General features: G+C 42.5%; 1 protein-coding gene across 1 annotated transcript in view; it reads left to right on the forward strand.

Annotated features, from left to right (window-relative positions):
* prkcha (protein kinase C, eta, a) overlaps positions 1-24,712 on the forward strand; it is a 58,138-nt gene extending 33,426 nt beyond the window's left edge. The window contains exons 11-15 of the mRNA XM_055865011.1: positions 675-829; positions 13,686-13,824; positions 14,444-14,632; positions 23,507-23,653; positions 23,974-24,712. Coding sequence (XP_055720986.1) covers positions 675-829; positions 13,686-13,824; positions 14,444-14,632; positions 23,507-23,653; positions 23,974-24,120 — 777 coding nt within the window. The 3' untranslated portion in view covers positions 24,121-24,712. The remainder of the gene's footprint in view (positions 1-674; positions 830-13,685; positions 13,825-14,443; positions 14,633-23,506; positions 23,654-23,973) is intronic.
* The last annotated feature ends 2,003 nt before the right edge of the window (positions 24,713-26,715 follow it).

The following is a 26,715-nucleotide window of genomic DNA, read 5'->3' on the forward strand; positions in this document are numbered from 1 at the left end:
AGAGGGGTGTTTGTCTCTGTCGGTGCGATGCATGGAGAAGCCCGGTGGCTGAACCGATTCCGACAACATATCCCGAGAGAGCCATGTTTCCGTGAAACAGAGAATGTTACAATCTCTGATGTCTCTCTGGAAGGCAACCCTTGCTCGAATTTGGTCTACCTTGTTGTCAAGAGACTGGACATTGGTGAGTAGTATACTCTGGAGCTGGGGGGGATGTGCACGTCTACGGAGCCTGACCAAGAGGCCGCTCCATCTATCTCTTCTGAGGCGCCGTTGTTTTGGTTCGGCTTCTGGGATTAGATCCATTGTCCTGGGTGCTGGTCCAAACAGAGGACCCGCTTCGGGTATATCTTATTCCTGGTCGTAAGTACGTTGATGTCGCTCTTATATTCAATAGTTCTTCCCGGCTGTATGTAATAAACTTAAGTTTTCCTGGGATAACAATGTAAGAAATAATACATAAAAATACTAAATACTGCATAGTTTCCTAAGGACTCGAAGCGAGGCGACCATCTCTGTCGGCGCCATTTTGTATAGTAGAGTAATAGACAAGAGTTTGACGTCACTTCCTCCTTGACATAATGAACTTGGTATGTCCTCAACCAGCTGTTGTGGAGAAAGTTGGGATTCGTTGTTGTGTATGTACGAAAGGAACCATTGTCCCTGTGTTGCAGGACCGCCTGTTCTTTGTGATGGAGTTTGTCAACGGGGGCGACCTCATGTTCCACATCCAGAAGTCCAGAAAGTTTGAGGAGGGCCGGGCTTGCTTCTACACTGCCGAGATCACCTCTGCACTCATGTTCCTGCACAGCAAGGGCATCATCTACAGGTCCAATACACACACACACACACACACACACACACACACACACACACACACACACACACACACACACACACACACACACACACACACACACACACACACACACACACACACACACACACACACACACACACACACACACACACACTTATACAGAGACAGCTAACCTTTTCATTGAAGTGATGCCAAGGTGGCAGGTGACTGGTTCTTATCCATCTAGATTAGTGTGTGTGTGTGGTCTTTTAATAGTATTTTTACAGGGTTGTTGTCCACTTACCGTGATGGCCAACACAATGGTCTCTCTGCCAAACCTCATGTTGATAAAGGTGGCAGCAGCATGTGAGCGGTTATGCTAAATGTCGAGTTTATATTTAGATAGCCCTCCATGTCAGCGCCACATTGTATGACTACTAGATTGATGTGACGAGCTAACGTCTTTTCCTGGAAATACCCTAACCCTAGTACACCAGGTATTTTTCTATAACAGTACTAAAGACCTTGTGCTGACTTCTCAACATTTGGTCCCAGATGTAGCTCAAGTGTATTATGTAACCTAATCACCTTCTTGTCTTAACTACTGTATCTCTTCCTCGGGCTCTTTCACCTCGAGGTAAAGGGCTCATTATTACATTTACATTTTTTACATTTAAGTCATTTAGCAGAAGCATTTCGCTACACTCGCAATTTACATTTACATTTAAGTCATTTAGCAGACGCTCTTATCCAGAACGACTTACAAATTGGTGCATTCACCTTATGACATCCAGTGGAACAGCCACTTTACAATAGTGCATCTTAATCTTTTAACGGGGGGGGGTTTTGGGGGGGGGGGGGGCAGAAGGATTGCTTTATCCTATCCTAGGTATTCCATTATCAGCCTATCAGGGGCAATAAAATGGAGCAACAAAATTATTTTGCAAAAGTGCTTTAACCTCGATTTTAGACCATTAATATTATCTTAAATCAAAGACCAGAGCTAATAGTACCCAATGTCAAAATGTTACAGACCACACAGTCCCCTCATTGACTAGTCCTTAATCTCTTTAGGTTTGCTTACTGTACTGTTAGTCACTTACATATTTGAAGTCCAGAACCACACAGAAATGAACTAACCACTAATATGTAAATGGTTTGGGTTAGTAAGTCAGTAAGTCACCAACTACTCCCTCTACTAGTACTTCCCGCTCCCTGTATTATAGGGAAGCACTTGGTTCCTCTCTCTACGGCGCAGCTGTTTCCCAATCACCAGTTGGAGATGTGATTCACAGCAGATCAAGTCAGTATGCGGCAGACGTTCAGAATGCACTGAGATGTTTCCAGCATGGCAGTTTGACCCCAAGGTCATGAACACACTGTGACTATGACCTACATCTCATAGACAAAGGTCTAATGTCTCTAATATCTACGCTAGATTCACTGCCCAGCCGTGCCTCTCACAGGAAGTGATGAAGAGGAATTAGGTGGATGAGGTAGAGACTGAGGTTGGAGTAGAGAGCAAAACAAAAACTGAGATAAACCAGAGGACAGGAAGCAGGCAGGGTTTGTGATTAAGTGGAGGGTAATTCTCATAGTAAAACGGTGTCATTGGACTCGAGCCTGAAAACCCCCACTACCCACTGGTCACAAACTGTTTGAATCAACGTTGTTTCAACCTCATTTGTCAATGTATTGTGACATGGAATCTATGTGGAAAATACATTGGATTTGAAAAAGTAATCAACTGTTTTGAGGGTTAAATTTCAACCACAGGATTATGTCATCATTGTAAACAATTTCCAACATAAACAAACCTGGTATGAAATATGTTGAATTTGAAACATCAGATCTTCAACTTTATATCCCATCAGCTACTGGAGAGTTGATCTACAGCTATTCATTTGGTCTCCCATCCAGGGTTTTAACCAGGCCCAGCTTAGCTTTTATATTTATCACTGACTACTACCAATGTGCTATTGTTAGAATTATTATTGAGAGCTCTTAATAACTATACATATTCACTGCTATCAAAGTCATTCCAAAACGGAGGTTTAACAGAGCAAATTGAAATGTAACCATAAGTCATATCATCAATATGTAGGTCTATATAGTATTTGCAAAGTCATCACCAGCTATTGTTTCCATTCAACCTAGGGTTCAACAAAAAATAGACAATACATATAGGCCTAGGGTTTCAAGCTTTGGTTGATTTCAAATGTAATCTTAAAGTTATTAATTAGGACTAAATCAAGTCATACTTTTATTTAAACTGCATTTAAAATTAGAATTGATTTAGTTCTGTTCATTAACTTGTTTGAGATGGCGACGTAAATCCAACTTATTAATTTGTAGACAAACTGGATCTAGAATTTTTTGGTTGTCAACGCAACCAAATATCAACATTTTGAAGGGGATAGTTTCATCAGTACCATTGACTTGGCCTGGCTTTAATTCCAGTTTGTCTACAAATTAATAATTGATATGTTGGATTCACGTCTCCATCTCAACCAAGAATCAAAGTAAAAGAATATGACTAAATCACACTTTATTTAAAGTGTATTTAAAGATTGATTTGATTTAGTCCTATTCTTTAACTTAGATTTTTGTTTGAGATGGAGACGTGAATCCAACACATCAATTATTAACTTGAAGATTACATTTCAAATATACCAAAGCTTGAAACCCTAGGTCTATATGTACAGTTGAAGTCGGAAGTTTACATACACTTAGGTTGGAGTCATTAAAATTCGTTTTTCAACCACTCCACAATTTTTTTTGTGGAGTGGTTGAAAAAAACGATAGTTTTGGCAAGTCGGTTAGGAAATCTACTTTGTGCATGACACAAGTAATTTTTCCAGCAATTGTTTACAGACAGATTATTTCACTTATAATTCACTGTATCACAATTCCAGTAGGTCAGAAGTTTACATACACAAAGTTGACTGTGCCTTTAAACAGCTTGGAAAATTCCAGAAAATTATGGCATGTCTTTAGAAGCTTCTGATAGGCTAATTGACATCATTTGATTAAATTGGAGGTGTACTTGTGGATGTATTTCAAGGCCTACCTTCAAACGCAGTGCCTCTTTGCTTGACATCATGGGAAGAAAATCTAAAGAAATCAGCCAAGACCTCATGAAAAACATTGTAGACCTCCCACAAGTCTGGTTCATCATTGGGAGCAATTTCCAAACGCCTGAAGGTACCATGTTCATCTGTACAAACAACAGTACGGAAGTATAAACACCATGGGACCATGCAGCCGTCAAACTGCTCAGGAAGGAGACGTGTTCTGTCTCCTAGAGATGAACATACTTTGGTGTGAAAAGTGCAAATCAATCCCAGAACAACAGCAAAGGACATTGTGAAGATGCTGGAGGAAACAGGTACAAAAGTACCTATATCCACAGTTAACCAAGTCCTATATTGACATAACCTGAAAGGCCACTCGACAAGGAAGAAGCCACTGCTCCAAAACCTCCATAAAAAAGCCAGACTACGGTTTGCAACTGCACATGGGGACAAATATCATAGTTTTAGGAGAAATGTCCTCTGGTCTGATGAAACAAATATAGAACTGTTTGGCCATAATTATCATCATTATGTTTGGAGGAAAAAGGGGGAGGCTTGCATGCCGAAGAACACCATCCCAACTGTGAAGCACGGGGGTGGCAGCATCATGTTGTGGGGGTGCTTTGCTGCAGGAGGGACTGGTGCACTTCACAAAATAGATAACATCATGAGAAGGAAAATTATGTGGATATATTGAAGCAACATCTCAAGACATCAGTCAGGAAGTTAAAGCTTGGTCGCAAATGGGTCATCCAAATTGACAATGACCCCAAGCATACTTCCAAAGTTGTGGCAAAATGGCTTAAGGACATCAAAGTCAAGGTATTGGAGTGACCATCACAAAGCCCTGACCTCAATCCTATAGAAAATTTGTGTGCAGAACTGAAAAAGCGTGTGCGAGCAAGGAGGCCTACAAACCTGACTCAGTTACACCAGCTCTGTCAGGAGGAATGGGCCAAAATTCACCCAACTTATTTTGGGAAGCTTGTGGAAGGCTACCCAAAACGTTTGACCCAAGTTAAACAATTTAACTTCTTATGGCTGCAAAGGGCAGCACTGAGTAACCTGGAAAGAGGTGGCCATTTCAAACGGCCTCCTACTCAATTCTTGCTCGTACAATATGCATATTATCATTTCTATTAGATAGAAAACACTCTCTAGTTTCTTAAACCGTTTGAATTATTTCTCTAAGTGAACCAGAACTCTTTCTGCAGCCCATTTCCTATCCGGAAGTGAGATTTCCAAATGCGAGGTCTTTTTTCAAGAGCTTGTCTATAAAAGAGCATGTCACTTGGGACCATAGAAACACGTCATACGCCTTCCCTTGGGTGTCATGCGGAAGTGAGAGCAGAAATGACTTGAATATCTCGTTCAGGGATTGAATACATCATCTTGGAGTGAGAGGTCCGCCATTATTTTTTGTTTCGAAGGCGCGAAGTTGGACCTGGAATTGCCTCCTGGAAAACCGTCGTTATAGGTGAATATGATCTCCGGCTTCGATTTTACTTGATATATGTCACAATATCATCCTAAAGTATGTTTTTTCAATATAGTTTAATTATATTATTGACATTTATTCGGGACTTTAGACGTGATGCGTTGGAAGAATTTTTTCAAGAAGGAGAGGTTAGCGCCGCACGGCCAGTGTGCTTGCTAATTCAAGAGGGAAATAGTTTGTTCTGGATCCAAACAAAGACCGTTCTGGACAATGGACCCCTTTACAACATTCTGATGGAAGATCAACAAAGATAAGGACCCAATTTGGGATGCTATTTCATATATCTGTCGAGCTGTGCTATCGCTACCGATTACTTGGAATCAATGCTGTTGTGTGTTACCCATTGCAGTAAGCTAATATAACGATATATTGTGTTTTCGCTGTAAAACACTTAAAAAATCGGAAATATTGTCTGTATTCACAAGATCTTTGTCTTTCATTTTGCTATACACCATATATTTTTCTGAAATGTTTTATGATGAGTAATTAGGTGGTTGACGTTGGTGTCTGTATTTACTCTGGCTACTCCCGTGCTATTTCTGACTGTAGCTATGATGGTAGCATCAATGTAAAACTGATTTATAGCTCAAATATGCACATTTTTTGAACAAAATATAGATTTATTGTGTAACATGTTATAGGACTGTCATCTGAGGAAGTTGTTTCTAGGTTTGTTTGGTTGGATCTTGGTTAGTTAGGTTGGCTTTGTGCATGCTACCTGTGCTGTGAAAAATGTCTGTCCTCTTTTGTATTTGGTGGTGAACTAACATAAATATACGTGGTGTTTTTGCTGTAAAACATTTTAAAAATCGGACACGTTGGCTGGATTAACAAGATGTTTATCTTTCAAATGCTGTATTGGACTTGCTAATGTGTGAAAGTTAAATATAAAAAAAAAATAGATTTTGAATTTCGCGCCCTGCAATTGAGCTGGATGTTGTCATAAGTGTACCGACGTCGGGACAGCCCGCCTAACAGGTTTAAAGGCAATGCTACCAAATACTAATTGAGTGTATGTAAACTTCTGACCCACTGGGAATGTGATGAAAGAAATAAAAGGTGAAATAAATCCTAATAATCTACTATTATTCTGACATTTCACATTCTTCAAATAAAGTGGTGATCCTAATTGACCTAAGACAGGGAATTGTTACGAGGATTAAATGTCAGGAATTGTTAACAAGGTCTACACTCGTGGCCAAAAGTTTTGAGAATGACAAAATATAAATTTTCACCAAGTCTGCAGCCTCAGTTTGTTTGATGGCAATTTGCATATACTCCAGAATGTTATGAAGAGTGATCAGATGAATTGCAATTAATTGCAAAGTCCCTATTTGCCATGCAAATGAACTGAATCCCAAAAACACATTTCCACCACATTTCAGCCCTGCCACAAAAGGACCAGCTGACATCATGTCAGTGATTCTCTCGTTAACACAGGTGTGAGTGTTGGCTGAAGATCACTCTGTCATGCTGATTGAGTTCAAATAATAGACTGGAAGCTTCAAAAGGAGGGTGGTCCTTGAAATCATTGGTCTTCCTCTGTCAACTATGGTTGACGTGCCGTCATCATTGCTTTGCACAAAAAGGGCTTCACAGGCAAGGATATTGCTGCCAGTAAGATTGCACCTAAATGAACCATTTATCGGATCATGAAGAACTTAAAGGAGAGCGGTTCAATTGTTTTGAAGAAGGCTTCAGGGCGCCCAAGAAAGTCCAGCAAGCGCCAGGACTGTCTCCTAAAGTTGATTCAGCTGCGGGATCGGGGCACCACCAGTACAGAGCTTGCTCAGGAATGGCAGCAGGCAGGTGTGAGTGCATCTGCACGCACAGTGAGGCGAAGACTTTTGGAGGATGGCCTGGTGTCAAGAAGGGCAGCAAAGAAGCCACTTCTCTCCAGGAAAAACATCAGGGACAGAGTGATATTCTGCAAAAGGTACAGGGATTGGACTGCTGAGGACTGGGGTAAAGTCATTTTCTCTGATGAATCCCCTTTCCGATGGTTTGGGGCATCCGGAATAAATCTTGTCCGGAAAAGACAAGGTGAGCGCTACCATCAGTCCTGTGTCATGCCAACAGTAAAGCATTCATTTGTGGGGTTGATTCTCAGCCAAGGGAGTGGGCTCACTCACAATTTTGCCAAAGAACACAGCCATGGATAAAGAATGGTACCAACACATCCTCCGAGAGCAACTTTGCCCAACCATCCAGGAACAGTTTGGTGATGAATAATGCCTTTTCCAGCATGATGGAGCACCTTGCCATAAGGCAAAAGTGATAACTAAGTGGCTCGGGGAACAAAACATGGATATTTTGGGTCCATGGCCAGGAAACTCCCCAGACCTTAATCCCATTTAGAACTTGTGGTCAATCCTCAGGAGGCGGGTGGACAAACAACACCCCACAAATTCTGACAAACTCCAAGCATTGATTATGCAAGAAAGGGCTGCCATCAGTCAGGATGTGGCCCAGAAGTTAATTGACAGCATGCCAGGGCAGATTGCAGAGGTCTTGAAAAAGAAGGGTCAATAAAAGCCTTTGACACTTATGAAATGCTTGTAATTATACTTCAGTATTCCACAGTAACATCTGACAAATATATCTAAAGACACTGAAGCAGCAAACTTTGTGTAAATTTGTGTAAATATTTGTGTCATTCTCAACTTTTGGCCACGAATGCATGTAAACTTCCGACTTCAACAGTATTGTCTATTTTTTTTATTTAAACCCTAGGTTGAATTGAAACAAAAGCCGTTGATGACTTTGCAAATGCTATATAGGCCTAAAAAGTATAATTGAAATACTGTATGCTTATAAAGTATGCTTACATTTCATTTGCTTTGTTAAAATTTCGCCCTGGAATGGCTGATAGCAACATTGAATATATTTTGTTTATATAAGGTTTATCTATGTTGAAAATTGGTTACTATGATGACATAATCCTGTGGTTCAAATTTCACCCTTAAAACAACAATTTCACATTCAATATGTTGAAAATTACATTGAAACAATGTTGATTCAACCAATTTGTGCCCAGTGGGATATTACATTTTATTAATTTGTAGACAAACTGGAATTTGACAACCAAACACAATTTAATATCACTTTTGCAATACAGTAAATACCCTATTAACTTGTTAACAAATTATGTGTTGGATTCACGTCTCTAACTTCAACAACAAAAATGTAAAGATTAAGATTAAGCCAGTGGCTCAGATGAAACTACCCAAGCATTAGATATACGGTTGCGTGGTCAACCAAACACAATTCAATAATATTTCATATGTAACAGTATTTATTCAACCTTAAAATGAGTAACACATCTATGGCCACATTTTGAGGTTAGCCTACTGTAACTCTAAATCTCTTATGTAATCAAGCGTGCATGTTCAAGATAGGTGTTCAAAGGTCGCAGGTCTGTGGAGATCTTCAGTTGCTTTAATAACCTGTGCAGAATCTTGAACAGCATTGATCACTTGCACTATGTCCTTTTAATGTAATCTCAACTGCAACCCAGGACATTTGGTTGTTCTATTAGATGAAGCTCAAAACGCGTTAAGTTGTTGTATAAATACAAATATCTGACATTGTATTCCCATTTGAACTTTGTTATGCTTTTAAATGGTTGACAGCGCAGTAATATCACATTTAGATCACAACTAAAACAAAAATCAGACATATTGTTTTTCTATTGTAATTTGGTTGTGCTTTTATTCTGAACAAAAATATAAATGCAACATGCAACAATTTCAATGATTTTTACTGAGTTACAGTTCATATGAGGATCTCGGTCAATTGAAACAAATTCATTAGAACCTAATCTATGTATTTCACATGACTGTTGGTCACAGATACCTTAAACAAATAGGCCTCACAATGGGCCTCAGGATCTCGTTATGATATTTTTGTGCATTAAAATTGCCCTCGATTTAAATGCAATTGTGTTCATTGTCTGTAGCTTATACCTACCCATACCATAACCCCGGCACCATGTTCACAACGTTGACATCAGCAAACCGCTCACCCACACTACGGCATACACGTGGTCTACGGTTGTGAGGCCCGTTGGATATACTGCCAAATTCTCAAAAATGACTTTGGAGGTGGTTTATGGTAGATAAATTAAATGTTAATTTATCTGGCAACCGCACTGGTGGCTAATCCTGCAGTCAACATGCCAATTGAACATTTTACAAAGGTCCACCTGTGTAATGATCATGCTGTTTAATTGGCTTCTTAGAGTAATGGCGCCGACAGAGAGGGCTGCCGCACTTCTAGTCCTTAGGAAACTTTGCAGTATTTAAAAAAAAATATATATTCTCCTCGGTTGTTGTCACAGCCGTGTATATCCCCCCACAAGCAGATACCACAACGGCCCTCAAGGAACTTCACTGGACATTATGCAAACTAGAAACCATATATCCTGAGGCTGCATTTATTGTAGTTGGGGTTTTTAACAAAGCAAATTTGAGAACAAGACTACCTAAATTCCATCAGCATATTGATTGTAGCACTCGCGCTGGAAAAACACTGGATCGCTGCTATTCTAACCTCCGCGATGCATACAAGGCCCTCCCCCGCCCTCATTTCGGCAAATCTGACCACGGCTCCATTTTGCTCCTCACTTCCTATAGGCAGAAATTCAAACAGGATGTACCCGTGCTAAGGACTATTCAACGCTGGTCTGACCAATCAGAATCCACGCTTCAAGTTTGTTTTGATCACGCGGACTGGGACATGTTCCGGGTAGCTTCAGAGAATAATATCGACGTATACACTGATTCGGTGAGTGAGTTTATAAGGAAGTGTGCAGGAGATGTTGTACCTACTGTGACTATTAAACATGGACAGGTGACTAGGAATATGGCCGAATACAAACAGTGTAGTTATTCCCTCCACAAGGCAATCAAACAAGCAAAATGTCAGTATAGAGACAAAGTGGAGTCACAATTCAAGGGCTCAGACACATATGTGGCAGGGTCTACAGACAATCACAGACTACAAAAGTAAAACCAGCCACGTCACAGACACCGACGTCTTGCTTCCAGACAAACTAAACACCTTCTTTGCCTGCTTTGAGGGCAATACAGTGCCACCGACCTGGCCCGCTACCAAGGACTGTGGGCTCTCCTTCTCCGTGGCCGACGTGAGTAAGACATTTGAACGTGTTAACCCTCGCAAGGCTGCCGGCCCAGACGGCATCCCTAGCCGCTTCCTCAGAGCATGCGCAGACCAGCTGGCTTGTGTGTTTATGGACATATTCAATCTCTCTCTATCCCAGTCTGCTGTTCCCACATGCTTCAAGATGGCCACCATTGTTCCTGTACCTAAGAAGGCAAAGGTAACTGAACTAAATTGCTATCGCCCCGTAGCACTCAATTCTGTCATAATGAAGTGCTTTGATTGACATGTCAAGGATCATATCACCTCCACCTTACCTGTCACCCTAGACCCACTTCAATTTGCCTACCGCCCCAATAGGTCCACAGACGATGCAATCGCCATCACACTGCCCTATCCCATCTGGACAAGAGGAATACCTTTGTAAGAATGCTGTTCATTGACTACAGCTCAGCATTCAACATCATAGTACCCTCCAAGCTCATCATTAAGCTTGAGGCCCTGGGTCAACCCCGCCCTGTGCAATTGGGTCTTGAGCTTCCTGATGGGCAGCCCCCAGGTGGTGAAGGTAGGAAACAACATCTCCACTTCGCTGATCCTCAACACTGGGGCCCCAAAAGGGTGTGTGCTCAGACCCCACCTGTACTCCTTGTTCACTCATGACTGTGTGGCCATGCACGCCTCCAACTCAATCATCAAGTTTGCAGACAACACAGTAGTAGGCTTGATCACCAACAACAACAAGACAGCCTACAGGGAGGAGGTGAGGGCATTCGGAGGGTGGTTTTAGGAAAACAACCTCTCACTCAACGTCAACAAAACAAAGGAGATCTTGGACTTCAGGAAACAGCAGAGGGAGTACCCCCGTATCCACATCAACGGGACAGCAGTGGAGAAGGTAGAAAGTTTTAAGTTCCTCGGTGTACATATCACCAACAAACTGAAATGGTCCACTCACACAGATAGTGTGGTGAAGGCGGCGCAACAGCGCCTTTTCAACCTCAGGAGGCCGAAGAAATTTGTCTTGCCACCTAAAACCCTCACAAACTTTTACTGATGCACAATTGAGAGCATCCAGTCGGGCTGTATCACTGCCTGGTACGGCAACTGCACCGCCCAGGCTCTCCAGAGGGTGGTGCGGTCTGCACAACGCATCACCGGGGGCAAACTACCTGCCCTCCAGGACACCTACAGCAACCGAAGTCACAGGAAGGCCAAAAAGATCATCAAGGACATCAACCACCCGAGCCACTGCCTGTTCACCCCACTACCATCCAGTAGGCGAGGTCAGTACAGGTGTATCAAAGCTGGGACCAATAAGCTGTTTTTCAGTTTCTATCTCAAGGCCATCAGCCTGTTAAACAGCCATCACTAACACAGAGAGGCTGCTGCCTACATACAGACTTGAAATCATTGGCCACTTTAATAAATGGATCACTAGTCACTTTAATAACATATCTTGCATTACTCATCTCATATGTATAAACTGTATTTCATACCATCTGTTGCATCTATTGATTCTTGCCTATGTCATTGCTATTCATATATTTATGTATATATTCTTATCCCATTTTTTTACTTAGATTTGTGTGTATTTCTGTAGGTAGTTGTGAAATTGTTAGATTACATGGTAGATATTGCTGCACTGTTGGAACTAGAAGCACAAGCATTTCGCTACACTCGCAATTTACATTTACATTTACATTTAAGTCATTTAGCAGACGCTCTTATCCAGAGCGACTTACAAATTGGTGCATTCACCTTATGATATCCAGTGGAACAACCACTTTACAATAGTGCATCTAAATCAGCAATAACATCTGCTATCCATGTGTATGTGACCAATAAAATTGTATTTTATTTGATATGCCACACCTGTCAGGTGAATGGATTATCTTGGCAAAGGAGACATTCTCACTAACAGGGATGTAAACAAATTAGTGCACGATATGAGAGAAATAAGCTTTTTGTGCATATGGAACATTTCTGTGATCTTTTATTTCAGCTCATGAAACATGGGACCAACACTTTACATGTTGCATTTATATTTTTGTTAAGTACAGAATCACAAGCTTAATGTAGTAAATGTGTGCTAGGAGTATGGGACCAAATATTAAACTTTAGACTGCTTTATTTCTACAAATCTTTTTTTGCCCTGTGTTTGTTTTGCAGTGAGCCAGAGGCACCATGAGGAACTGAGTCAGTCACGTTTACAGTCAGTCAGGACAGGAAACACCAGATTAAACCAATCACACTATACTTCCATTAACGTGTGTCTGTGTGGCTTCACTCTATTTCTTTCTCTCTCCGTCCCTCTCACACATATACACACACGACCTACACATGAAGTCATTACCTCACCTTTACCTGCAGACTCAGCCATGCCCGTCTAACACCTTGGTGACACATCACTGCTGTGTCACCTGATCTCAGATTAGTGCTATTGGCTGGGTTAATCTGTCTCTCAGATAGCCAAGGCTCCAATGGCCTTAGTGGGGAGGAGGGGCCTCCAGTAGAGATGGAGACAGAGACAGAGACCAGACAATTTATTGTCATGGGGGATGATTCATTATGAAGGAAATTACTAATGACTTTGCTCTGCTCCTACCTTATTGCTTCTCCTGATTCAAAAATATTGCTTATCCTCATTACAGTGCTAATTCAAAGACTCTAGACAAACTTCAAAGATACAAGAGCCCAACGCCAACACATTTTGTTAATGTCTGTGTTTGAAGTTCTCCACATTTTTGGGGGGACAGGTCAATATTGACATTGCAGCCCAGCCATTCCCCTTCTCATCCCCCTTCCCCATTAGGCTCTGTCGTATGACTGTGACACTCCTCTCTGCTGTCAGTCATTGGTCAGTGTCCTGGCCAACAGTAGCTCTCTGTTCAGTTCTCCTCTGTGTCTCCTGGTCCTACGGTTGGTCACTGTCTTCATGTGGTCTAACTCACCATAATCTCTCACCTCACAGACATATTTTAGCAACAACTCTCGAAGGGGTTAGACTAGGATAGTTTAGCAGTCACAAAATTAAATATAGCAGTATTTGCTGACTCACTGGTAATGGGGAACATACTGGAAATACTGAAGTAATAGTTGAATAGTTTCCCCCAATAATTGATGTACAGATGTATGCGTTTAGGAGTCTACAGGTCTGGAGATGTCTGTAATGAGGTGTTATGTTTTCCAGGGATCTTAAACTGGACAATGTGCTCCTTGATAAGGATGGACACTGTAAGCTGGCTGATTTTGGCATGTGCAAGGAGGGCATGTTTGAAGGTGTGGCCACGAGCACCTTCTGTGGGACTCCTGACTACATCGCCCCAGAGGTCAGTTTACACCCCTCCGCTCATATACCCCTTCCTCTGCTCTAAGATTGCATTCTTTACACCAATGGGAATCATTAAGTATCGGTCTCCCATCGTTCTTTCGAAGGTCATTGGAGTTCCCATTATTTAGGAGCCAACTCCACTACGTCACCCCACCACTCTGAATACCCAGTACTGTTAACACTGGTCCTCTAGTCCAGTCTCCCTGGTGGTTAGCAGCTAGGTAACACACCTGTGTTGGGTTGGCCACCTGAAACCATTTCAGTTCTGTCAGGAGAGCCCCATCTGCCTCTCACAGGCTCTGTTTGCCAACGCTCTTTAAGTCTCCACCACAAAATGCACCAAGAGAGGGGTCCTTGGTTACGAATTAGTGAGTTTATGAATGTGGAGTGTGCATGTGGTTGTACCTAAAGCATTTAGTCTGATGTTGATGAATGGCTTCATTGCCATCCCCAACACTCAGTCCTTAGTGTATCCCAGTGAAGAGCAGCAAAACCCAAGGAACTGTCTTGGCTCTGGAGTTCCGTGTTACATTTAGTAAAACTCCAGGTGATGTACTTTAGAAGGTCTCTACTATGGTGTGTAATGTTGTTAAATGTCATGTGTTTTGGGTACCCAGATTCTTCAGGAGATGCTGTATGGGCCGTCTGTGGACTGGTGGGCTCTCGGGGTGCTGCTCTATGAGATGCTGTCTGGCCATGCTCCCTTCGAGGCAGAGAACGAGGACGACCTGTTTGAGTCCATCCTGAATGAGGAGATTATCTATGCATCCTGGCTGAGTGCTGATGCAGTCAATATCCTGAAAGCTGTAAGTCCATCCTAAAAAAAAATACAAATTAAAAGTCCATCCTTAATGCGGAGCTCATCTATCTGTCCTGAATGACCACAGTTAATCATGTCAATAACACTCAATGCTGTTCATGTTAGAGGCCTTTATATTGTTTACATGAGAGAATATACAGTGGTCTGAAATGATTGACTCACCTAAAGATTTGTATAAATAAAGTAGTCAAAAGTTTAGGATTTGGTCCCATTTTCTGGACAACCTGTTAGGGAGTCAAGCCCAGCCAATGAGAATTCGTTTTTCCCCACAAGGGCTTTATTACAGACAGAAATACTCCTCAGTTTCATCAGCTGTCCGGGTGGCTGGTCTCAGACGATCCTGACGTTGGAGGCGGCTTATGGTAGAGAAATGAACATTCAATTCTCTGGCTACAGCTCTGGTGGATATTCCTACAGTCAGCATGCCAATTGCACGCTCCCTCAACTTCAGACATATGTGGCATTGTGTTGTGTGACAAAACTGCACATTTTAGTGGCCTTTTATTGTCCCCAGCGCAAGGTGCACCTGTGTAATGATTATGCTGTTTAATCAGCTTCTTGATATGCCACACCTGTCAGGTGGATGGATTGTCTTGGCAAAAGAGAAATGCTCACTGACAGGGACGTAAACAAGTTTGTGCACAAAATTTGAGAGAAGTAAGCTTTTTGTGCAAATGGAACATTTCTGTGATCTTTTATTTCAGCTCATTAAACATGGGACCAAATACTTAACTTTAGACTACTTTAATTCTACAAATAAGTAATAGAGAGTAAGAGATTCAAAAGTGACCAAAAGAGAGCATTCAAAAGTGACCAAAAGAGAGTAATAGATTTTGTTTAACAAGTAATATTTTTTCTTTTCAAAAAGGTAGGGGTCAAAATTATTGACACCCCTAATGCACATTTGTGGCCTGCTGGAGGTCATTTTGCAGGGCTCTGGCAGTGCTCCTCCTGCTCAAAGGCGGAGGTAGTGGTCCTGCTGCTGGGTTGTTGCCCTCCTACGGCCTCCTCCACGTCTCCTGATGTACTGGCCTGTCTCCTGGTAGCGCCTCCATGCTCTGGACACTACGCTGACAGACACAGCAAACCTTCTTGCCACAGCTCGCATTAATGTGCCATCCTGGATGAGCTGCCCTACCTGAGCCACTTGTGTGGGTTGTAGACTCCGTCTCGTGCTACCACTAGAGTGAGAGCACCGCCAGCATTCAAAAGTGACCAAAACATCAGCCAGGAAGCATAGGAACTGAGAAGTGGTCTGTGGTCACCACCTGCAGAATCACTCCTTTATTGGGGGTGTCTTGCTAATTGCCTATAATTTCCACCTTTTGTCTATTCCATTTGCACAACAGCATGTGAAATTTATTGTCAATCAGTGTTGCTTCCTAAGTGGACAGTTTGATTTCACAGAAGTGTGATTGACTTGGAGATACATTGTGTTGTTTAAGTGTTCCCTTTATTTTTTTGAGCAGTGTATTTTTGACATTGTAGAATAATAGTGAAGACATCAAAACTATGAAATACCACATATGGAATCATGTAGTAACCAAAAAAGTGGTAAACAAATCTAAATGTATTTTAGATTCTTCAAAGTAGCCACCCTTTGCCTTGATGGCAGCTTTGCATGCTCTTGGCATTCTCTCAACCAGCTTCATGGGGTAGTCAAATCAAATCAAATGTATTTATATAGCCCTTCGTACATCAGCTGATATCTCAAAGTGTTGTACAGAAACCCAGCCTAAAACCCCAAACAGCAAGCAATGCAGGTGTAGAAGCACGGTGGCTAGGAAAAACTCCCTAGAAAGGCCAAAACCTAGGAAGAAACCTAGAGAGGAACCAGACTATGAAGGGTGGCCAGTCCTCTTCTGGCTGTGCCGGGTGGAGATTATAACAGAACATGGCCAAGATGTTCATAAATATGACCAGCATGGTCAAATAATAATAATCACAGTAGTTGTCGAGGGTGCAGCACCTCAGGAGTAAATGTCAGTTGGCTTTTCATAGCTGATCATTAAGAGTATCTCTACCGCTCCTGCGGTCTCTAGAGAGTTGAGAACAGCAGGTCTGGGACAGGTAGCACGTCCGGTGAACAGGTCAGGGTTCCATAGCCGCAGGCAGAACAGTTGAAACTGAAGCAGCAACAATGCCAGGTGGACTGGGGACAGCAAGGAGTCATCATGTCAGGTCATCCTGAGGCATGGTCCTAGGGCTCAGGTCCTCAGAGAGAGAGAAAGAAATAGAGAATTAGAGAGAGCATACTTAAATTCACACAGGACACCGAATAAGACAGGACAAGTACTCCAGAAATAACAAACTGACCCTAGCCCCCCGACACATAAACTAATGCAGCATAAATACTGGAGGCTGAGACAGGAAGGGTCAGGAGACACTGTGGCCCCATCCGATGATACCCCCGGACAGGGCCAAACAGGAAGGATATAACCCCACCCACTTTGCCAAGGCACAGCCGCCACACCACTAGAGGGATATCTTCAACCACTAACTTACCATCCTGAGACAAGGCCGAGTATAGCCCACAAAGATCTCCGCCACGGCACAACCCAGGACAGGAAGATCACGTCAGTAACTCAACCCACTCAAGTGACGGCATGGAAGAGCACCAGTAAGCCAGTGACTCAGCCCCTGTAATAGGGTTAGAGGCAGAATCGCAGTGGAAAGAGGGGAACCGGCCAGGCAGAGACAGCAAGGGCGGTTCGTTGCTCCAGAGCCTTTCCGTTCACCTTCACACTCCTGGGCCAGACTACACTCAATCATAGGACCTACTGAAGAGGTGATTCTTCAATAAAGACTTAAAGGTTGAGACCGAGTCTGCGTCTCTCACATGGGTAGGCAGACCATTCCATAAAAATTGAACTCTATAGGAGAAAGCCCTGCCTCCAGCTGTTTGCTTAGAAATTCTAGGGACAATTAGGAGGCCTGCGTCTTGTGACCGTAGCGTACGTGTAGGTATGTACGGCAGGACCAACTCGGAAAGATAGGTAGGAGCAAGCCCATGTAACGCTTTGTAGGTTAACAGTAAAACCTTGAAATCAGCCCTTGCCTTTAACAGGAAGCCAGTGTAGGGAGGCTAGCACTGGAGTAATATGATACATTTTTTGGGTTCTAGTCAGGATTCTAGCAGCCATATTTAGCACTAACTGAAGTTTATTTAGTGCTTTATCTGGGTAGCCGGAAAGTAGAGCATTGCAGTAGTCTAATCTAGAAGCAACAAAAGCATGGATGAATTTTTCTGCATCATTTTTGGACAGAAAATGTCTGATTTTTGCAATGTTACGTAGATGGACATTGCAGTCTTGATATGTTCGTCAAAAGAGAGATCAGGGTCCAGAGTAACGCCGAGGTCCTTCACAGTTTTATTTGAGACGACTGTACAACCATCAATATTAATTGCCAGATTCAACAGAAGATCTCTTTGTTTCTTGGGACCTAGAACAAGCATCTCTGTTTTGTCCAAGTTTAAAAGTAGAACGTTTTCATCCATCCACTTCCTTATGTCTGAAACACAGGCTTCCAGCGAGGGCAATTTTGGGGCTTCACCGTGTTTCATTGAAATGTACAGCTGTGTGTTATCTGCATAGCAGTGAAAGTTAACATTATGTTTTCGAATGACATCCCCAAGAGGTAAAATATATAGTGAAAACAATGGTCCTATAGTGGTCCTAAAACGGAACCTTGAGGAACACCGAAATGTACAGTTGATTTGTCAGAGGACAAACCATTCACAGAGACAAACTGATATCTTTCCGACAGATAAGATCTAAACCAGGCCAGAACTTGTCCAGGGTAGACCAATTTGGGTTTCCAATCTCTCCAAAAGAATGTGGTGATCGATGGTATCAAAAGCAGCACTAAGGTCTAGGAGCACGAGGACAGATGCAGAGCCTCGGTCTGACGCCATTAAAAGGTCATTTACCACCTTCACAAGTGCAGTCTCAGTGCTATGATGGGGTCTAAAACCAGACTGAAGTGTTTCGTATACATTGTTTGTCTTCAGGAAGGCAGTGAGTTGCTGCGCAACAGCTTTTTCTAACATTTTTGAGAGGAATGGAAGATTCGATATAGGCTGATAGTTTTTTATATTTTCTGGGTCAAGGTTTGGCTTTTTCAAGAGAGGCTTTATTACTGCCACTTTTAGTGAGTTTGGTACACATCCGGTGGATAGAGAGCTGTTTATTATGTTCAACATAGGAGGGCCAAGCACAGGAAGCAGCTCTTTCAGTAGTTTAGTAGGAATAGGATCCAGTATGCAGCTTGAAGGTTTAGAGGCCATGATTATTTTCATCATTGTGTCAAGAGATATAGTACTAAAACACTTAAGTGTCTCTCTTGATCCTAGGTCCTGGCAGAGTTGTGCAGACTCAGGACAGCTGAGCTTTGGAGGAATACACAGATTTAAAGAGGAGTCCGTAATTTGCTTTCTAATGATCATGATCTTTTCCTCAAAGAAGTTCCAGAATTTATTACTGCTGAAGTGAAAGCCATCCTCTCTTGGGGAATGCTGCTTTTTAGTTAGCTTTGCGACAGTATCAAAAATACATTTTGGGTTGTTCTTATTTTCCTCAATGAAGTTGGAAAAATAGGATGATCGAGCAGCAGTGAGGGCTCTTCGATACTGCACGGTACTGTCTTTCCAAACTAGTTGGAAGACTTCCAGTTTGGTGTGGCGCCATTTCCGTTCCAATTTTCTGGAAGCTTGCTTCAGAGCTCGGGTATCTTCTGTATACCAGGGAGCTAGTTTCTTATGACAAATGTTTTTAGTTTTTAGGGGTACAACTGCATCTAGGGTATTGCGCAAGGTTAAATTGAGTTCCTCAGTTAGGTGGTTAACTGATTTTTGTCCTCTGACGTCATTGGGTAGGCAGAAGGAGTCTGGAAGGGCATCAAGGAATCTTTGTGTTGTCTGAGAATTTATAGCACGACTTTTGATGCTCCTTCGTTGGGGTCTGAGCAGATTCTTTGTTGCAATTGCAAACGTAATAAAATGGTGGTCCGATAGTCCAGGATTATGAGGAAAAACATTAAGATCTACAACATTTATTCCATGGGACAAAACTAGGTCCAGAGTATGACTGTGGCAGTGAGTAGGTCCAGAGACATGTTGGACAAAACCCACTGAGTCGATGATGGCTCCGAAAGACTTTGAGTGGGTCTGTGGACTTTTCCATTTGAATATTAAAATCACCAAAAATTCGAATATGATCTGCTATGACTACAAGGTCTGATAGGAATTCAGGGAACTCAGAGAGGAATGCTGTATATGGCCCAGGAGGCCTGTAAACAGTAGCTATAAAAAGTGATTGAGTAGGCTGCATAGATTTCATGACTAGAAGCTCAAAAGACGAAAACGTCATTTATTTATTTTGTAAATTGAAATTTGCTATCGTAAATGTTAGCAACACCTCCGCCTTTGCGGGATGCACGGGGGATATGGTCACTAGTGTAACCAGGAGGTGAGGCCTCATTTAACACAGTAAATTCATCAGGCTTAAGCCATGTTTCAGTCAGGCCAATCACATCAAGATTATGATCAGTGATTAGTTCATTGACTATAACTGCCTTTTGAAGTGAGGGATCTAACATTAAGTAGCCCTATTTTGAGATGTGAGGTATCACGATCTCTTTCAATAATGGCAGGAATGGAGGAGGTCTTTATCCTAGTGAGATTGCTAAGGCGAACACCGCCATGTTTAGTTTTGCCCAACCTAGGTCGAGGCACAGACACAGTCTCAATGGGTTAGGGTTAGGGTTAGGAATGCATTTCAATTAACAGGTGTGCCTTGTTAAGTTAATTTGTAGAATTTCTCTCCTTCCTAATGCGTTTGAGCCTATCAGTTGTGTTGTTACAAAGTAAAGGTGGTATACAGAAGATAGCCCTATTTGGTAAAATACCAAGTCTGTATTATGGCAAGAACAATGTAGAAAATAGTAAAAATAAAGAAAAACCCTTCAATGAGTAGGTGTGTCCAAACTTTTGCCTGGTACTATTTATCTTGTCCTCGTGGGATAGGGCAGTGTACAGTGCAATGGCGATTGCGTCGTTCGTGGATCTGTTGGGGCGATATGCAAATTGTAGTGAGTCTAGCTTGTCTGGTAAGGTGGAGGTAATATGGTCGTTAACTAACCTCTCAAAGCACTTCATGATGACGGAAGTGAGTGTTACGGGGCGATAGTCATTTATTTTAGTTACGTTCGCTTTCTTGGGTACAGCAGGAACAATGGTAGACATCTTGAAGCAAGTGGGGACAACAGACTGAGATATGGAAAGATTGAATATGTTCATAAACACTCCAGCCAGCTATTCTGCACATGCTCTGAGTACACTGTTTGGGATGCCTTGCTACAGTTTACAAAATTAAATGACTTACACACATCGGCCACAGAGAACAAGAGCACACAGTACTCGTGAGCGTCGGGGTCCGCGTCGGCTGCTCAATGTTGTTTTCCTCGACGCGGGCGAAGGTGTTTAGTGTGTCCGCGACATGTCTGGCTTTCCTTTTATAATCCGTGATTGTCTGGAGTCCCTGACAAATACAGTGCCTCAGAAAGTATTCACACCGCTTGACTTTTTCCACATTTTGTTGTGTTACAGGCTGAATTTAAAATTGATTAAATTGAGATTTTGTGTGACTGATCTACAGATGGTACCCCATAATGTCAAAGTGGAGTTATGTTTTTAGAAATGTTTACAATTTAATTCAAAATGAAGAGCTGAAATGTCTTGAGTCAATAAGTATTCAACTATTTTTGCTAAGGCAATCGTAAATAAGTTCAGGGTCATGGGTTTGCTTGTTATTGGCAAGGGAGTTTTTAGGATAAAAAGAAATGGAAGCGCTAAGTACAGGCTACATCCTTGAGGAAAACCTGGTTCAGTCTGCTTTCCAACAGACACTAGGAGACATGTACCTTTCAGCAGGACAATTACCTAAAACACAAGGACAAATATATACTGGAGTTGCTTACCAAGATGACATTGAATGTTCCTGAGTGGCCTAGTTACAGTTTAGACTTAAATCGGCTTGAAAATCTATGGCAAGACTTGAAAATGGCTGTATATCAATGATCAACAATCCAGGTGTGCAAAGCTCTTAGAGACTTACCCAGAAAGACTCTTAGCTGTGGTCGCTGACAAAGGTGATTCTAACATCTATTGACTCAGGGGGTTGAATACTTATCTAATCAAGATATGTTAGCGTTTTATTTTCCATAAAAGTATTTTTTTAAATATAATTTTTCTTCCACTTTGACATTAGATTATGTTGTGTAGATCGTTTTCAAAAGAGGACTATACAATTAAATTCATTTTAATCCCACCTTAACACCTACAAAATTTGGAAAACGTCAAGGTGTGTCAATACTTTGAGGGCACTGTACGTCATGTGTCTGAGCCGTTAAATTGCGACTTCACTTTGTCCCTCTACTGTCGTTTTGCCTCCGATTGCCTTACGGAGGTCGTAGCTGATCTGTTTTTACACGTCCATGTTCCCAGTCACCTTGCAATGGTTAATTGCGGTGGTTCGCGCTTTCAGTTTTGCGCGAATGCTGCCATCTATCCACGTTTTTTGGTTTGGATAAGTTCTAATCGTCACAGTGGGAACAACATCCTCTATGCACTTCCTGTCACCAAGTCAGTGTATACGTCAATACTATTCTCAGAGGCAACCTAGAACATTTCCCAGTTTGTGTGCTCAAAACAATCTTGAAGCATAGATTTCGTTTGGTCAGACCAACGTTGAACGGTCCTTACCACGGTAGCTTCCTATTTAAATTTCTATATATAGGTGGGAGGAGCAGAATGGAGGTGTGATCTGATTTGCCGAAGGGAGGGCTTTTTTATGTTTCGTTTATTAAATTGACCATAAAACTTAAATCCAAACATGTGTAACGGATGTGAAATGGCTAGCTAGTTAGCGGGTACGCGCTAGTAGCATTTCAATCAGTTACGTTACTTGCTCTGAGACTTAAGTAGGGTTTCCCCTTGCTCTGCAAGGGCCGCGGCCTTTGTGGAGCGATGGGTAGCGATGCTTCGTGGGCAACCGTTGTTGATGTGTGCAGAGGGTCCCTGGTTCGCACCCGTGTCGGGGCGAGGGGATGACGTAAAGTTTATACTGTTACATTGATGCTGTTGACCCGGATCACTGGTTGCTGCGGAAAAGGAGGAGGTTGAAAGGGGGGTGAGTGTAACGGATGTGAAATGGCTAGCTAGTTAGCGGGTACGCGCTAGTAGCATTTCAATCAGTTACGTCACTTGCTCTGAGACTTAAGTAGGGTTTCCCCTTGCTCTGCAAGGGCCGCGGACTTTGTGGGCAACCGTTGTTGTTGTGTGCAGAGGTTCCCTGGTTCGCGCCCGTGTCGGGGCGAGGGGACAACGTAAAGTTAAAACTGTTACACATGCACATTAGTAAAATCATCGAGGATAACACACAAAGTCTAGGACTTATTTCTATTGTGGTCCTCTTGAGACAAGATGGCTAGGCAAAATCCAACAGTTGCAACACAGTATGACAGCGAGATAGGCTTAGGTTTGGTTTATGTGAGTACGTGGACTCCCCTTCAATACTACCCTGATCAGCTAATTCTGGGCTATCTGGAGTACTAGCGTATTCAAAATGGCATTGAATGAGGGCAGTGGCTAGCACTCTCATGGAGTCCTTATTAAGCAGCTTGGACTTTCTAGCCAAAAACGTAGTCCTGGGCGGGGGAGGGATTTGTAGCCATCACGGAAAGGAGAGTATTAATGTTCTGTTATATTATAAGCCACATTCAAATGATATACTTCATTAACACACTTTATTTTACTTTTATTCACTTCTCATATGCAATTATATTTCTGTTCTCTCCACAGTTCCTGACTAAGAACCCAGCCCGGCGTCTAGGCTGCATGGCGGAAGAGGGCGGGGAGAATGCTGTGACTAGCCACGCCTTCTTCATTGGAATCGACTGGGATAAGCTGAACCGCAGGGAGCTGGAGCCGCCTTTCAAACCCCGCATCGTGAGGCGAACACACACACCTGATACACACCACACACACACACACACCTGATACACATGATTGATGTCATTACAAACTGTTTACAGTAGATATTACGGTAGAGTTGTAATACCTTCCTATCATACCATTTATAATACACACCCAGTTTTACTCTCTTAACCATTGAATTACAGTATGGTAGGTAGTGGCCTGGGTTATGAAAGACATGCAAGGGGTGGTATCTGTTGGCTGTTACCCAAAAGTATTTCCAGGACATCTCACTGATATTTTGTTATTGTTATTGTAACTCCTTTCCTGTCTAACCAATACTTCACTTTCAGAAAACTGCAGAGGACGTGAACAACTTTGACCCAGACTTCACCCAGGAGGAGCCCACCCTGACGCCCGTTGAGGACCTCCTTCCCTCTGTCAACCAAGACGAGTTTCACAACTTCTCCTTCACTGCTCCTGAGCTGCTGGACGATTAGGGGGCCCTGTGTGACACCCCAGCACCCCCAGACTTCTGTCATACCTCCCACTTTCTGCCATGGTCCCTTTCACTGTTGACCCCTTTTTCTCTGGTCCTACTGACTTCTACTTCTGCCCAATGGGGAGGCAGTTTGAGTGGAAGAGGCTGACTTCCAGATACATGAGCACTCATGAGGATTCATATGGACTCTTACTGTAGCACTGAAAAACATCTCCAGCTTCTGACATTCTCAATTAAATTCTTGCAGCAGGATTTTTGAGTAATTGCGTCTTGGCGCGGTGGGATATGACATCACTGTCTTTTCACTGTGGGAATGACTGACTGGTTCTGTGATGAGACAGAGAGAGGTTGCTCAATGAGGCCAGATTTTAATCAGATATTCTCCATTTTTCCATGCTCGTTGCTGTCACCTTTGGAAAACATGGGACAGTTCTGACTTGTAATCTTGCTCAAAGTGTGTTACTGATCTTTCAGACTAGTTGACTGAAATGCAAAGCAATGTTAATGGCAATTTGTCCGCTGATACAGAAAGATGAATTTCCCTACAGTTACTTCAAGATAAATACAAGCATTTTTTTAACTAATGAGAATTGTGTATCTGTGTCTTTATTAACTTGACATACTTCTTGTTCAATGCTGTGACCATTGGCGTTTTTAGCATGTAAATCCTGGTGGACAAACAAAACATTTTTTTTATGCATGCCAGCAAAACCACTACACAACACAACACTAAACAATACATTCATTGCACTATAACGGTGACAAACGGTGCCCACAAAGTCTTAGGCCAACGTAAAACTGTCCCAACAGCAGAGCTTTCTTTCCAGCACCATGGAGTGAATCGTTACCGCTGCTACACCTGGCTATCAACAGAGTTGTGAAACAGTTAATTTAGCCTCATTTACTGCCTTTAAAAAAAAACATAGCTGATATGTCTGACTTGCTTAAACAAATGTGGTTTCTACTGACATTTGAGATGTACAAACTATGGCATAAGGGAACGATGACCGGATAAGAGGCAATCCGTAATTTCAATGAAGACATTAATTAGCGAGCAAGGACGGGCGTAGTCAATATAACTTTGTTCAGCACTTTTGAAATGTACAGTGACAGAATTCAGAACATGGGCCGTTCTTACAGTATTCTCCCTGTACACCAAGTCAGAACCGTAGGATAAATAAAGGGGGAATAGAAACAGACAATGAAAGCTCTTACAATATTCGATGATTACATTTCTCTAATACAGGCTATAGGCTACATGTGCACCACCAAGTCAGAACAGTAGGCTAAGTTATGAGGGGGGAAAGGGACCAAATTATTAGGGTGAGGCACATGGGCTACTAACTGCTTACTACACAACATACTTTCTTAGCTACATTATACATTTCTCCCTGGCATATTACATCATTTATGCAGCAACATACAATACATTTTTGGACTCACCTTGTTGTTCTGTGCTCACTTGAACAGGAAGGTGGCGCGGCGGTCTTTCTTGTGGGCTCGAAAAAGAGGCCCGAGTTCCTGACTTGGAATTCCAAGTCTAAATTATTTTCCGTATTTTCCCAGTCAGAGGGATTTTTTTTGAAGTTCCTTACCAATTGGATATCACGTAATTGGGGAAAAAAGGGGTTCAAACATTTTAAAGGATAAACATTCACATATAACGTCATGGGCCAGAAGTTACAATCTTGTCTCATCGCTGCAACTCCCCTACGGACTCGGCGAAGGTCGAAAGCCAAGCCGCATTGCTTCTTGACACACTGTTCTCTTAACCCGGAAGCCAGCCGCACCAATGTGTCGGAGGAAACACCGTCAAACTGACGACCGAAGGCATCGTGCAGGTGCCCGGCCCGTCACAAGTAGTTGCTAGAGCACAATGAGACAAGGAAATCCTGGCTGACCAAACCCTCCCCTAACCCGGACGACGCTGAGCCAATTGTGCGCCATCCAATGGGTCTCCAGGTCACACCTGGCTGTGGCACAGCCAGGGATAGAACCCGGGGCTGCAGTCATGCCTCAGTACTCATTGTCGAATTTGCGTATTCCAACTTGTTTGTGCAATGTTTATGGCCGATGAGCACCGATATGTTTTATCTATAATTTATTTGAATGTGACAAGAATGAAATTTGCTAGTAGATTGTCGACTTCATTTATGATGATGATTGCTTGTCTGGCTGGCTAGCTAAGATTTTGAAAGTACGATGTTGACATGATCAGTCCAATCAAAGCTACTGTAGATATGTGGCCAATGACCTTGAGCCTTCTTGGATGGGCACTTCTAATGTAAGTCTATGGCAGCACCCAAGGGGCTTGAATATTTGAGCTCTGCCCGTAGATTTTGCGGTGACGTGGTGTCCCCATGAGTGACAGAACACTGAGAACATTACCAACCCCTAGGCTCCGTATTTTCCGCTGGCTGTTCCAGCACCACAGAAAGTACTGAGCTAGGCTAAAACATCTGCATTTTGGAGCTGCCTTACTCAAGAAAGCAAAAAAGAGACCATGTTTCCATGCAGCTTTTTATTTTATTTTTTACATTGTTTGGAAACTGATATGTGACAGAATATTAAAGCCAAAATAACATGCAAGACA

The sequence above is a fragment of the Salvelinus fontinalis genome, chromosome 16, assembly GCF_029448725.1.
Source record: "Salvelinus fontinalis isolate EN_2023a chromosome 16, ASM2944872v1, whole genome shotgun sequence".
Classification (NCBI taxonomy): Eukaryota; Metazoa; Chordata; class Actinopteri; order Salmoniformes; family Salmonidae; genus Salvelinus; species Salvelinus fontinalis.